The 15,560-nt window shown below is 45.4% G+C and overlaps 1 protein-coding gene across 1 annotated transcript; it reads right to left on the bottom strand.

Annotated features, from left to right (window-relative positions):
- Nucleotides 1-3,897: 3,897 nt before the first annotated feature.
- nptx2a (neuronal pentraxin 2a) lies at nt 3,898-12,094 on the bottom strand. The gene is made up of 5 exons (XM_061224879.1): nt 11,149-12,094; nt 8,290-8,506; nt 7,580-7,824; nt 4,732-4,911; nt 3,898-4,125 (listed from the first exon to the last, which is right to left on the bottom strand). Exons 1-5 carry the CDS (start codon nt 11,593-11,595, stop codon nt 3,898-3,900), a joined length of 1,317 nt encoding a protein of 438 aa, XP_061080863.1. The 5' UTR covers nt 11,596-12,094.
- Nucleotides 12,095-15,560: the final 3,466 nt, after the last annotated feature.

Below are 15,560 nucleotides of genomic sequence, written 5' to 3'. Positions count from 1 at the left end.
GCTTGGAGACCATAGCTCTAATGAGTCCCGAGGAGCCCAAGAGCAGAAAAGAGATGTGAGCTAATTACAGGGATCCAGCAGAACCCAGCTCTGCGTGCCCGTGTCTGTGCGTGTATGTGTGCGTGCCTGCATGTGTGCGTGCATTTGTGCGTGTGTGTGTGCGTGTGTGTTTGTGTGTGTGCGTCTGTGCATCTGTGCGTGCGTGTTTGTATGCGTGCGTATGTGTGTGTGTCTGTGCATGTGTGCGTCTAGCACTAGGTCGCTCCTGCTACCTTCACGATCACTCAGTCCCACTCAAGCTAGCCTCCGTTATCCCGACCCAGAATTTGTGACGCATGTTATGTGTATTTACACTGTAGGCTACTCACTGACCACCCTTCAGTGTTTGTGACGCATGTTATTGATTAGTTTTTACCCTGTAACCACACTTCTCTGACGCATGCCATTCACGTGTTCTCTGTAGATCATCTCTCTGCTGAGAGAATAACTTAACATATTAAAAATATTGACTGTTGATTTGAGTAATATGTATGAAGCATGTCATTGACGTAGAGTGAAGCCTCGGAGACATCTCGGTCGCGGCTGATGACATCACAGGAGCTCGGCCCGGGAGGGGTAGGAGGGAGCAGGCGCGTGGGCACGTGTGTTTTTGGCTGACAGATTTTTCAGTATTCCTCATCCTTGTGTAGAGTGCACATCTCTGCGCTCTGAAGTTTCAGCTCTAAACTTCGCCTCCGAGCAGTACGACACCCACGTTGGGTGGATATGAGTTTCTGCCCTTTTAACCGCCTTGTTAGTGCGTCTGTACCAGCGCGCTTAACATTCCAACCCCCTTTGTGGTGTTCCTTAAAGAGTTCACCTCCTCTTCACCGATGCCCACAAAAGACTTCACGTCAAATTGCATTTTTAGGAAGCGTAACTTTAACTATTAAACTTTATTTAATAAGCAAACAGACAAAAGAGCAAATCAACGAAAGCCCTGCACGGGAGGCCGGACCGGTGACTTGGAGGCGGGTTTACAATGCGTAAAAGAATTAGGTCTCCACAAAGCAGCTTTTCTGCTTACAAAAATAGAGAGAATCGGTTCACCCAGGACAGGACAGGGAACGAGGTAAAATAACATTAATGTTCATCTCCCCAGCACAGAGCAACAATGCGATTACACATGAACAAACAAACAGTTCAGTTTCTCAGTAGAAATGTACATATATACATCATATATTTTTCTATTTTTTTAAAAATAGTATTTTCCGGAACAATTGATACATTTACAAAAAAAACGTATGAGTTATGCACATAGAATAAACGCTTTCTCAGTTATTCATAAAAACTTAATGTAATTTCTTTAAAATAATTGTTTTTAAAAACTGAGAGAAATACAGGGCATGCCAAATATTATTTTGCTTGGTCAGGCATTCTTCCAACAACCCTCCCTCCCCCAACATTTCAACTGTTGAACTATCTTCAGCCCAAACCTCAGAATCATTCTTAAAACATATTTTATACAGACCTTGCTTTAGCTCGGTCTTTTTTTGAGCAGTTTATAACTTGCATTTTCCGGTTTTTTTTATTGGGATGAAGGTGGTGATGTCACCTCGCCAATAAAAAAATGTGAGGAGCTCCGCAAACCATGGTGTGAATTGGCAACAACCAATAGGACAATTCCCAAGAAGAGTGCTGAATACTTTCTGCCTAAATTTCCAAAGAAACTCAAGAATCTAAGAAGCATGGTCAAAATTGTTCTATTGGCTGTTGCCAATTGAAATCTTGTGGAGCTTCTTTTGGTTTTCTGTGAATGAAGTGACATCATAAAAATATGTGAAATGCAAGCTACAAATTGCTCAGCATGAATGACAGCTTTATTACCCTACCAGATTGATCATTCATTATTTTCCCCCTCCCTCATATCTTGATGAATAAAGATCACACATTGCTGAACAAATCAAACACAACTAACTTAACATCAGAATATACTGCATAAAAACAAAACAAAAACAAATCCAGACAACCGCACATGCACAAGCTCACAAACTTTTGGCATCAAACTGGCATGATGAAGGCCAAGTACAGAAAAACATTTTTTAAAAAACCTTTCACCCAGGAACCCGTTAATCTCAGAGGGAGAGGACCTGCTGAGATGGAACGCAGTCTCCTGGTCGGTGTGTGATGTTGGTGCGACTTTGGTAATTTCCTGAACAGGTGAGGACCGTGACACCACAGTTACACACTGTGGCCTGGCTAGCATTTATTTTGTATACAGCCACAGACCGGTGAGATTTTAAAACGAAATATTTTTCAATTTAAAGTGATTTCTTTTTTCCTCACTTATTTGGCAAATGCTCTCCCAGCGAGAGCGAGTCGACAAGGCCGTCGTGGCGAGACGCAGCTAGTGCGGCGTTATGAAAGCAACAGGACCCAGGGCCGTCGGCCATAAAGCGCACACGCACACAGTGTGTAATGGTCATCCATCAGAGCAGGGAGCATTGCCACACAGATGTACAGAACCGCACACACGACAATGCTGGCCCGTGTGCCACTGTAGCTCAGGGGCTAAGCCGACGATAATTCCTAGTTTTGGGATAAAGGACGTTCTCGCTAACTACACATTCATAGTCCTAAAGTTTCACCGGTACTATCACAGATGTGGCGGATGTGTTGTGTTTATATCAGGTTCCGCCTTCCTAGCTGTGACGTTGAAACATAGAAATTTCATGCGTCTTTTGGGAGTGACCCAGTGCGATATGGTTTTGAGTAGAATGCACTAGAAACTCCGGTAATAACCAGAGCCTCCTGTAGTGGCGAATATGGGGGTGATAGAAGGAGCATAGAGCTGAGTCTAATATCTGTCATGGTACACACTGCCTAGCAGGGTCATCCCCATGGGTAGTGAACACATTCATCAAACATACTCATGTGTCATAAGAGGCCGTCGGTTTCCTTGGTAATATTTCTAAAGTATCTTGAGCAAACAAAATGCTTTTTCTTTTTTTTTTCTTTTTTTTCTTTCTCGGAACTGGTGTAAGGCTGCTGTTACATTGACTTTGGAAAAAGTGTGCTCCTGTCCAGGAGAGCAAAAGTGGCACGACTGAACAAATGAAGTTTGTCTCAGACACAAAAAATTCCCGATAAAATATTTGACCCAGGTCTGACGCATTCGTACACTTTAGTGTTGGTGCGTGTATGTGTGCTTGTGTCCTGTTCAAATCGCATACATTCTGATCGCTTGTGGCAGTGTACAATGCACAGTTGGATTGTGTTCACATTCTTAGTCCTCTCCAGTGTTCTCAAGTGTTCCTGGTTAATTCAGAGACACAGGTCACACTGGACAATGACATAAAATCAGGATTTGGCTGTGATTGTCCATGAGAAATCAGCACCTGCATGTTGTAATTTGATGTAGAAGCACATAGAAACAACAGTTACAGTACAAATATTCCAAAATCCAGTTGTAAAAAGTTTTTTTTTAAAACCTCGAGTCGCACAAAAAATAGTCGTCATTCAGAAGGAAAAAGTGCAACCTTATCTGGCGTAAAATTTTCAGCACATTGACAGAAAGCCCGACAACGCAAGCGAAAGAAAAATCAACCGAAACCGACGATTCGCTAACCAACAGCTGACTCACATGCATATGCATATAAGTTGAACACAGTGAACACATCAAACAGACTGCCTTCCCCCTGAAATGACGAAGCCCAGTCACCGGCCACTCGAGACGGGCACAAGGTCCAGCAGCGGGTTACAGGTGACCTGCGATCAGTGAAACCACGGCTGCTTCAGTAGGTCGTAAACGGGGGTGGGCAGGGGTGACTCGGCAGGGGGTGACTCGGCAGGGGGTGACTCGGGAGGGGCGGGACGGGGGGGGTGGGTTTTTTCCGCGTCTCTGTGGGGTTGCGCTCCTTACGAGTCGTACAGCCTGTCCTCGCACATCTCCAGCGCCCACTTGGTGGCGCCGCCGAACACCTCCACGTTGCTGTCCACCCAGGGCACCACGTTCCCCGGCATGTAGGACGAGCAGTTGGCCAGGCCCTCGATGTCGGCCGGCCGCAGGACGCGGTCCCACACGTTGAACTGGCTCAGCTCCCCCACGAACGCCTGCGTGGCATCGAAGCGACCCCCTACGATGTCCTGCCAGGGACAAAAAGGACCAACAATGCAAAAATGCTTTTTCTCTCAAATTCAAATTCACGCCCTTATCATGGTTGGGTCCCAGCTAATCCCTTTCCCTTATCTGTTTTAGAAAAAAAGATTTTAAACGCATTGTATTTATTTATGAAAACATACATTTGGCTTTTATTTAGCGGTTTAGAGAAATATGTAGTCCAGTCTAATGGTAAAAAAAATAATAATTATTATTCAACATTTCCTAAGAATTCTATCCTCGAGCTTGAAACCAAAATCCCAATGGAATGTGTTGCATAATTTATTATAGGATATTATTTAAATTAATGAAGAGGAACATCAGAGAAGAAATAATAAAATCCACGGAAAATTACAAATCCATCATATTAATACGAAAATCATTTTCAAAATAAATGTATGTACAATAATGATAGCGCCAAACGCTGTATGACTTTAGAGAGGATGTGGATCCTCATTCATGCGCAAACCGGCCCTCCCTCGGCACTGTATCCCCTGGAAACCCCGGTCTGAGCCGCGTGACATCGCCTGGTCCCCGCGGGGATTGGGCGAGGGGAGGAGGGGGGGGGGGAGCTTCGCGTGAGAAGAGCTCACCTGCTCCTGGCCCAGGATGATGGCTCCTCCTGGTTTAATTGGGTGCCAGGGGGCCAGGTTCTCGCCGGATCCCAGCTTCTCGCCGTCCTGGTAGGCCTCCCAGTACCCGTCCCTGGTCGTCCAGGTGATGCAGACGTGGTGCCAGTGCCCGTCGCTCACTGACAGGGGCAGCTGTGCCACCTGAGCAGGGGGGAGAGAGGCAGTGAGCAAAACATAGTCGCCAAAGTACAGAGGAGTATAAATAAGGAAAGAAAACAAGGTTGCGGTGGAGGAGGAGGAACAGAAGACAATAGAGACAATAGAGAATAGCAAAGAATAGCGCAACAGATTTAGAAAATACAGGGCAGCACGGAAAGGAGGCGTACAGTATCAACTGTGTATGAGACCCTGATGCCATTTTCGATACATAATCGTAATAATAATACGAGTCGAGAGATGAAAGAAAAAAGGAGGCAAAAACAAACCAGAGCACCGTATGGGAACATTAATGTAATAGATATGCAAATGCTGTAGAAATGGGAATGTTATAGACAGCAATAGAGAGGGGTATGATGAAGAAAATGAAGATCGATCAATAACATTTTCTCTATGGCAACAGAAAGGAAACTGTTCCACAGTAGATTTAGTCAACACAGAACTGGACATCTCTCGGCAGGTAAAAAAGGTATTCTGTCAGGATAGTTGAGGGGGAAAAAATCCACAACGAAATCTCAATTCTGAAATACTTCTTTTTGCTTTATATACGCGGTTCCCTCGCTACGCAGAATAAAGTAAGCTCATTCCCGGGATTTCTGCTCTAGAAAGACTAATTAGCTGGCTTTTTTCTTTCAAACCCAGTCCCTTCAGCCTCCATCAATAATTGCACTGGCAAGGTCTAGAGCTTCATCTGTTTTTGACATACCGCCAGCCTCTAATGCCCTGTGGCTGCATCTCAATGAGCTATAATAATGATCACAACGGAGATGCTGAATATGGAAAGAGGGAGAGAGAGAGAGGGGAAGAGAAAGAAGAGAGAGAGAGTGTGCACATTCATGGCTGAAGTGTTTATTTCTGTCTTTCACTCTTTTCCAGAACGCACAATGAGCTCAGTTCCTCCATTCATAGCAATCGCAGTCAAAGGATGGCTCTCTCTCTCTCTCTCTCTCTCTCTCTCTCTCTCACGGCCTCCGTCTGCCTCCTCCCCGTTCCCTCTCCTTCTCTCCCTCTCTTTCTGCCTCTCATATCATCTCTTTCTATCAAATTTATTTGTACGTTGGGAGGAATAACACCGCCCTGCATGTTGGCAAGCGCTCGCCTGCTAGAAATTTCATAAGTACTAACAAGCGAACAAAACCCCTCCAATTCCTTCTCTCTCCCTCTTTACCCATACTCTCTCTTTCTCTTTCCCCTCCTCTCACTCGCTTCCCCTACTCTCACTCTCTTCCCCTTACGCTCACTCTCTCTCTCTTCCCCTACTCTCTCTCTCTTCTCCCTACTCTCACTCTCTTTCCCCTACTCTCTCTTTCCCCTAATCTCTCTCTTCACCTACTCTCACTTACTCTCCCCCCCCCCTTCCTTCATGTGCCCTCCGCGCACATGTATAATTCAAGCGCACTAAGGAGCTGTGTAGACAAACCGCCTCCAACACTGTTTTCCTTAGGCAAAAATCCATCTGCTGAAATCCTTTATCCACCGTTTTGTGGCGCGCAACATTTTTCCACACCGCACAAACATCCCTCCCACAAATGTGTGAGTTTAATTATGCGGCGTGTCTTATGAGTTTAATCTAAAGTGTGAAGGAGGCAATTTGCAAGGCTGGGTTAAATGCTGATGCTAACAGCGCTGTTGATTCCAGCGCTTGGTGTTCTGCAGTTGCGTGCGGTTCTGTGTGTTAACTCTCCTTTGTAGTCGGTGCTGCTGGAAAGTGGTTCTGTACACTAAACGGATGCAGTTTAATGTCGTGTAATCAGGCTCGACATAGCGAGTGTTTATGAATGCTCTTTGTGGGAGTCGCTGGAGAGCTCGCTGAGCTAAGCCTTCACAGGAATGACTTTCCTACTTTTTTTTCTGAAAGCTTCAGATCTCCATCCAGACATGGCCCCAGTGTTAGTAGGGGAGGGGGAGGGAGGGGGTAAACTAAGTGACTGCGGGCCAGAAGAGTGGGCAGGACTCAGGGGCAGGACATGGGGACTGGGCTTAATAACAGAGAGGGGCAGGGCTTAGGGACGAGGCTGAATGAAAGCGAGCAGAGAGAGACTTATGTATGCAGCTCTCATGGCGTCTTGGCAGTTTCCGACTTCCAATTAGAAAGTGTACTTTTGAACGGCTATAAATGTAGTCGCTCCGGAATCTCGGGCACCTCCGGAGAAGACCGAGGTGCCTGAACACATCGTGGTTTTTTTGGTGACACCCACTATTCCAAGCATGCGTGAACGTGGTATGGTCAAAGTGATTCTAATTATGTTTCCCTTTTGTCTAAGTTCTAACCTTCTGGCATGAGCTGTCGGCGCACCATCAAACACAGGAGCACAGCTGAGTGACAGGGAAGAGTGGGGCGGCAGGGCTCAGTGACTGAGAGAATGAGTGAGGGACTTCCTATGGGGGCAGTGGTGCTCAGTGACTGAGGGGAATGAGTGAGGGACTTCCTATGGGTGTGGTTTGGGGCTCAGTGATTGGGGGAATGAGTGAGGGACTTCCTATGGGGGCAGTGGTGCTCAGTGACTGAGAGGGAATAAGTGAAGGACTTCCTATGGGTGTGGTTTGGAGCTCAGTGATTGGGGGAATGAGTGAGGGACTTCCTATGGGGGCAGTGGGGCTCAGTGACTATGAGGCAGGGGGTTTAGTTAGCACCGTGACGCTGTCGGCCCACCTTGTCGTTGACCAGCAGCTCCATGGGGTTGGTGCCCCACTCGATGAGCACGATCTCGTTGGCCTGGCCGGGCACGGCGTAGGAGAAGGGGGTGCCGATGCCGGGGCTGGCACTGGACTTCAGCCACATGCAGATGGTGAAGGCGTACATCTCGGGCAGGCTCTTCTTGATGCGCCCGTACAGGTAGTTAGTGCGCAGCGGCAGGGACAGCTTGAACTCCTCCGGGGATTTAAACTTGCTGCTTCCTGCAGGGGGAGGGGGCGGGCGGTGAGTGACGGCTGAGGTATGCAGATATGCAGATGCTGATATTATAGAGATGTATGAACGTGTGTGCGTGTTTGAGGGTGTGTGTATGAATATGTGTGTGTGTGTGTTTGAGGGTGTGTGTATGAATATGTGTGTGTGTGTTTGAGGGTGTGTTTGTATGAATGTGTGTGTGTGTTTGGGTGTGTGTATGTGTGTGTGTGTTTGAGGGCGTGTGTGTATGAATGTGTGTGTGTGTGTTTTAGAGTGTGTGTGTGTGTGTATATGTGTATGTGCGTGTGTGTGTGCTTGAGGGCGTGTGTATGAATGTGTGTGTGTGTTTGAGGATGTGTGTCTGTGTGTGTGTGTTTGAGGGCGTGTGTGTATGAATGTGTGTGTGTGTGTGTGTGTATGAATGTGTGTGTGTGTGTGTGTGTGTGCGTGCATGCGTGTGTGTTGCAGCGCACCTTTCTCCAGCTCTGTGATCCTCTCCAGCAACTGGTTGAGGGTGGTCTCGGTGCGCTGGCGGTGGGCCGTGGTCTCGTTGTACAGCTGGGACTTCTCCTCCTCCAGCTCGGCCACTTTGCCCAGGAGCTGCTTCTCCAGCTCACTCAGCCGGCTCTTCAGCACCTCCCGCATCTCGCTGGACTGCCCCGCTGCAGACCCGTTCACCCGTATCTGCTGCTGCACAGCACAGAGAGTAGCACGTTAGCCGCTACCCGCTAACAAACGTTCACCCATATCTGCTGCTGCACAGAGATGAGCACGTTAGCCGCTACCCGCTAACAAGCGTTCACCCGTATCTGCTGCTGTACAGCACAGAGATGAGCACGTTAGCCGCTACCTGCTAACAAACGTTCAAACTGACAATACGAAGGCACAAATACAAGCTTTTCTGAGCAATACCACATGTAATACGGCCAGAATAAACACAGTGTAAATCTGTGAATTGCAGTTAGATTTTGGTTCTGATCCAAGAATATTGCAGAAAATAGGATTCAAGTTTATTGTGCAAATATAGGTGTTATCCATGTTGCTTGGGTTCCTTGTTTTGATAAGAAAGTTCACCTGCTCTGGCCCAGTTCTGAAAAGGCACTGGTGTGATATACAGGCAATTCCACAATGATGTCAGCCTGAGCATGAAGAAATTAACTTACTTACTTTCCAATTAAACTTATTATGTCACAAACAGTCGATTGTGACCATTTTGAAATCTGATTAAAATGTAGACTAACAACAGAATAATGCTTCAAAATTTGTCCCATTAATATTTAAATCAATGCTATTTGGCGACCATCTTGAAAACATTCAAAACCATTTCAGACGGTTTTCTCAATGTGAAAACTGACAATCAGAACCATTTCAGAATCAATAAAATGTTCAGTATTGCTACTTTTAGGTTTAGCCAAGCCTCCTGTATTGCATGGATATGAAACGCTATGCATTAGACATAAAAAAATTATAGTTTTTATAAGTGGGTAGTCTCCCCAAAATACCTGCCGTTTTGCATCACATCCATAACGCAGGTTATTTGTCACATTTGTTCCCCCACATGTGGGTGCTATGATAATATGCATTAAAAAAATGTATCCTGGAAGAGGAGTCATTTTTCTGAGGGATTTTGTTTGTCATTTTGTCACATCCATAACAGTGGAATTGCCCATACACCCAGGCAACCCCCTGTGGTTATCTGGGGGTTAGCAAGCCAGTTTCCAGTGGTGACATGTTGGAAAAGCCTTGGCCATGATCTTTGACACTTCGTCTTGTGCCTGCACTGGGTCCTCCTACCTGTAGTTTACAGGAAGCAGGAGAACAAGACTGACCAGATGGCAAGACTTTGGCCCGTTATCAGGCACAAATGTTGGCGTGACAGCACCTGGGGTCCTGTCTCTAACTAATAAGATTCATCCTGTTTCTCTGGCAAACGTAAATGCAGTTTTGTCACATTTCTAAAGGAAGCTTTCATCTGTGTCCCAAGGGGCTGGAGCAATGGAACACGGAAACATATCAAAGACCTAGACAAGAAACGGAATATAACAGTGGTAATCACCGCACAGCACTCCCGACATCACAGCCAACAGTCCCCTCTTTGTGTCAGTACACTTGTAGCTCGAGGACATGAATGTTCTGGTGGTGGCATGATGCGTACTACAAGTCACCCATTAACAACCACAGAAATCCAAATAAAGACAACTATGGTATCAGACAAAAAGGCGGCCGTGTGTTTGTTTGAAAATGAGCACGGCCGAAAAACCTGGTACCCTGGCTGTTTTGTACAGGAAGGAGCCTGCGCCAACGGTTGGCTACTGAACGCGCCAAAACCGGGGCATAATATTTTCTATTGTTCCAATGAATTAGAAAAAAGCGGCTGTTTCTGGATAACCGATTGAGATGGCAACTTTTCAAACTCCGTTTAGACCACATTTGAAGTGAACGACAAAATAGGGATTTAAAAGCAATAGAATACGTGTTCCATTAACGTGCTATTAAGCGCGTATGTTTAATCCAAGAGGAATGGCTTGCATTCATGCTCTAAGAGGACTCAACTCATTTTTTCACAACGGATGCGGTTAAGCACATACCCGCTTTTAACATCAACGTAAGTACAGTAGAATATTTTGCGAAGGATAAGGTTTCTTATACCTACTAATTTGCCTTAGCAACAGAGATGCGTCCGACGGGAAACTTAGCTGCTGGAATATTGCAACGAGAAGTAATTTTGTAGTGCCTAAACGGATATCAGTATACCCTATTCTATCGTAGTTTATACTCTAGAGTCACGTGTAGCTATACAGCTACAGATAACATCTCGACACCGAATCAATGCGCACTGGTGGTCAGTGAAGCACATTTCACGAATTTAGTTTTAGTCTATGTGCGCAAGTGTATGCCTTCATTTTAAGACGAATTTCATCGGGTGCTCATGGAAATATTCGAGTTTGAAAGGCGACTCCTGGAGAAAACACAGGGGTGCTCTATCTATCTATATAGTTTTACAAACAACAATTCAATATAATACATGCACACAAACCGCTATTGTGTTCCTTTTTTGTAATGTTAAACCGCAGATTTTTACGTCTTTACCTAACTCAAAGTAATTAACTTGGTTAATTATATTAACTATTCTGTCGAAGATGGGATTAAATTAATAGTGTCACGCTTAACTCTTCCACACGAAACCACTTTTAACTCTTCTGGGCTAAACTAAATTATAAGTGGTCAGTGCGCCTCTATGTAGAATAGACCATGCATCCGCAAATGCTCATTCCAGCATTTGCATTGCATATTTTCTGGCGCACATGGAAATATCATCTCTCAGTTCTCACCTCCAAATTCCCGAGCCGGTCCTTAAGACTTTGCATGGTCTTCCCGAGGTGGTCGATAGTCTCAGTCGGGTCCCGGGGGAGGTCTCCCATGGTGTTTTTGCCGTCTTGTCTCCATGACCCTGGATATTTTCCGTCATGCAGTGTGTCCAGGGCGGCGGTCTCGCAGCGCGAAAGTTTTGAGGTCAGTTCCTTGATTGTGCCCTGTTGGTTGACGATGGTCTCCCGTTGCTGCAGAACGGTCTCGCGCAGCTGCATGACCGTGCCCCTCAGCTCGTCCTCCTGCGCGCTCGTGCTCTGCATGGGATTCGGGGGAAGCGAGCAGCCCGGATCCACGTTTTTAGGGATCGCGCTGCAAACGAAGCGGGTACCCTTGGCGTCATGACCTCGCACAATTCTCCCACAACCCAGTGCGTAAAAGTACAGCAGTCCAACGACGGAGACGAGCATGCCGACAAATATAATAACGATTACAGTAAGCTACCTTTTACAGGTTGTTGTAACAACTTAACTTCTCTCGCATAAGCTTGCGAGTTCCAGTGATATCTGTAAACACCGCTGTCAAATGTAATATATCGTTTATATCTCGAATAGATTTTTTACTTGGATTTCGTCTTTAATCAGATCGCGAAAAATGGTTGTAGTCCAGGATTGCGGAGCTGTCAAAAGCACATTTTAAAACAATTTACTCTTTAGAAGCATCAATATACAAGGGTATATGATATTTAGAAGTGCAAGAACGGTTGCATACGTAAGCGCCACAAATCCAAAATATGCACAGTACACAGATAACTACACATTTATAATTTAAAACTATGTTTAATATGACTACTGCGTTGCTCTGCCCACACTGAAACCGTTCTTTAAGTGAAAATAAAAAATATTGTAGTCGTAAGAAAAATAAACAGCGATGAAGATAATAAAAATCCAGTAACGTTGAAGACGTGCTTTGATAATTTGCAGTTCCGAAGTGATGCACCGTGGTGCTGAAAAGACAGCAGCGCTTCTTCAACAGATGAATATACGGAGCTTGGCGCTGCAGATGAAGCGCTCGGATTGGTCGAAAGTGGCATTACGTCACTAGCGGTCTTTTGAAGTCTGTGTGCGCGTGAGTTTGCTTTAGCAGTTTTGGTTTGGGGGTGGGGACACAGTTTGGAGACAGAAAATACGAGCGAGCGTTTGTTGTAAATCAGCTTTTCATAAACCCGTGCTTCCTGTAGCTATGCTGCATGCCTTTCCAACAGACCATAGGAAAAGATACATTTTTGACCAGCAGAATGTTGAATAGCTGAGAGGCTGTAGAATACACCGTCCAGCATACAGTATATACAGTACTGTATATACGTAGATCATTATTCAAGAATGAAGTTCACGTTAAAGAAGCCTCCGGTTCTTTTAGGGATGAAGGCAAACATTTACTGTGAACCCTGCTCCAGAACTTCCCATAAACCCTCAATTATGTTGGTGCTTCTGGAGACCATAGAAGGGATTTTACTTCAGCCTTGTTTTCATGAAACCACTCGTGAATTTGCTTAGCAGTGTGTATGGGGGCGTTATCATCCTCGAATATGGGCACATCATGAGGGAACAGTGTTTGCACCACAGGGTGGACCTGGCTTGATGAAATGGCTTCATATTCATTGGCTGTTATGGCGATGCAGAGCAATCATCAGACCCAATGACTCACATCAAATAGCTGCCCATACCATTACATGGTGTCTGCCAAGTTGACAGGTATTGGTGGGTTGAAAGCTTTCTTTTGATTTCTCCAAACTCTAAATATTGCAGTATTGTGACCGATGTCTATTTGGCCTCCTTGGTAATGTTACTCGCCTCATATTGCTTTGGCAACTCGCATATCACCTTGCTGAATATCTGACTTTTTTGTAATTGACACATATTGCTAATTGGCATTGTAATTTACATGACTCATCTGGGTAACTGATGTTAGTACTTTTAGTATGTGGTCTACTGTTTCCATTATTTTGTCCAAACCCCGTATATTCCAGCATCCTTGGACCTTTTTTCATTAAAAGAAAGTAGTTCATGTATATATCTATATGTTTAATAAAAGCATTTCATAAAGCATTGTCATGACGCAATGCAGACTGTGGATGTGTTCCAGGATGCCTGCGGTGCAGTTCTTAGACTGCATTTTAAAAGTATGCACATGTCTGTGTGTCTGACATTTCACCTTGAGCCCTTTAAAGCTGCATGTTTTGATTTGTTGTTATTCTATTTGGTCTGTCTCTCAGTGTATTTTAAAACATAGCCTGTCAAGTGCTGTATATCTTTATACACAACCATTCTTTCAGATGGACCAAACTCAGGACCCCCTGTGCAACACAACAGAAGGAATATAAAGTTATTTACATTTAACATTTATTTGTAAATTGTCTGGTCAGCAGAAGGGTGGATATAACCTTACTCCCAGCACAGTGTCTTTGCATTTCATATTTTAGTTCATGCATGCAGCCTCTAGTCCTATAATCTGCAGTCTGCTCAGCACACAATAAATATCACTGAACATTTACTGGGCAGTTTTTGTTATGGCATTAGCTTCAGTAAGAGTCTCAGTGAAATACACCAGCACTGGGACCATATGGACAGTAAATGGGATGGACCTCACAGTTTTTGTACAAGAGAATCTCACTCCCATCTCACAGTGTCAATAGAGAATCTCACTCCCAGCTCACAGTGTCAATAGAGAATCTCACTCTCTGCTCAGCATCACTAGAGAATCTCACTCTCTGCTCAGCATCACTAGAGAATCTCACTCCCAGCTCACAGTGTCAATAGAGAATCTCACTCCCAGCTCAGTGTCACTAGAGAATCTCACTCTCTGCTCCGTGTCACTAGAGAATCTCACTCTCTGCTCAGCATCACTAGAGAATCTCACTCCCATCTCACAGTGTCACTAGAGAATCTCACTCCCAGCTCAGTGTCACTAGAGAATCTCACTCCCAGCTCACAGTGTCACTAGAGAATCTCACTCTCTGCTCCGTGTCACTAGAGAATCTCACTCCCAGCTCACAGTGTCACTAGAGAATCTCACTCCCAGCTCACAGTGTCACTAGATAATCTCACTCTCTGCTCAGTGTCACTAGATAATCTCACTCTCTGCTCAGTGTCACTAGATAATCTCACTCTCTACTCAGTGTCACGAGAGAATCTCACTCCCAGCTCACAGTGTCACTAGAGAATCTCACTCTCTGCTCAGTGTCACTAGAGAATCTCACTCTCAGCTCACAGTGTCACTAGAGAATCTCACTCTCTGCTCAGTGTCACTAGAGAATCTCACTCCCAGCTCACAGTGTCACTAGAGAATCTCACTCTCTGCTCAGTGTCACTAGAGAATCTCACTCCCAGGTCAGAATGTCACGAAAATGTCACTCCCTGGTCTGAATGTCACTAGAGAATCTCACTCCCAGGTCAGAATGTCACGAAAATGTCACTCCCTGGTCTGAATGTCACTAGAGAATCTCACTCCCTGGTCAGAATGTCACTAGAGAATCTCACTCCCTGGTCAGAATGTCACTAGAGAATCTCACTCCCTGGTCAGAATGTCACTAGAGAATCTCACTCTCTGCTCAATGTCACTAGAGAATCTCACTCCCTGGTCAGAATGTCACTAGAGAATCTCACTCCCTGGTCAGAATGTCACTAGAGAATCTCACTCTCTGCTCAATGTCACTAGAGAATCTCACTTCCAGGTCAGAATGTCACTAGAGAATCTCACTTCCAGGTCAGAATGTCACTAGAGAATCTCACTCCCTGGTCAGAATGTCACTAGAGAATCTCACTCTCTGCTCAATGTCACTAGAGAATCTCACTCCCTGGTCAGAATGTCACTAGAGAATCTCACTCCCTGGTCAGAATGTCACTAGAGAATCTCACTCTCTGCTCAATGTCACTAGAGAATCTCACTTCCAGGTCAGAATGTCACTAGAGAATCTCACTTCCAGGTCAGAATGTCACTAGAGAATCTCACTCCCTGGTCAGAATGTCACTAGAGAATCTCACTCTCTGCTCAATGTCACTAGAGAATCTCACTTCCAGGTCAGAATGTCACTAGAGAATCTCACTCCCAGGTCAGAATGTCACTAGAGAATCTCACTTCCAGGTCAGAATGTCACTAGAGAATCTCACTCCCAGGTCAGAATGTCACTAGAGAATCTCACTTCCAGGTCAGAATGTCACTAGAGAATCTCACTCCCAGGTCAGAATGTCACTAGAGAATCTCACTCCCTGGTCAGAATGTCACTAGAGAATCTCACTCCCAGCCCACACGGCCACTAGAAGAACGCTGTGTTCACAGAGTGCGTGTGACTCGTGACTCCCGCTGCGTGTTCGGAGCCCGTCTCCTTGCTGCCTCAGCGCTTGGCGCATGTCTCTCTCTTTTCGCTTGCATCACG

This window comes from Conger conger, chromosome 16 (assembly GCF_963514075.1).
Source record: "Conger conger chromosome 16, fConCon1.1, whole genome shotgun sequence".
NCBI classification, from domain to species: Eukaryota; Metazoa; Chordata; class Actinopteri; order Anguilliformes; family Congridae; genus Conger; species Conger conger.
The sequence above is the reverse complement of the archived record's forward strand: the minus strand, read 5'-3'. Positions and strand labels throughout refer to the sequence as shown.

Excerpts from the sequence above, each read along its gene's own strand:
- nptx2a (XM_061224879.1), bottom strand. The coding sequence starts at position 11,595 with ATGCTCGTCTCCGTCGTTGGACTGCTGTACTTTTACGCACTGGGTTGT. Across the intron at positions 8,507-11,148 it reads ACCGGCTCGGGAATTTGGAG|CAGCAGATACGGGTGAACGG; the intron begins GTGAGAACTGAG and ends TGTGCTGTGCAG. Across the intron at positions 4,126-4,731 it reads TCATCCTGGGCCAGGAGCAG|GACATCGTAGGGGGTCGCTT; the intron begins GTGAGCTCTTCT and ends TGTCCCTGGCAG.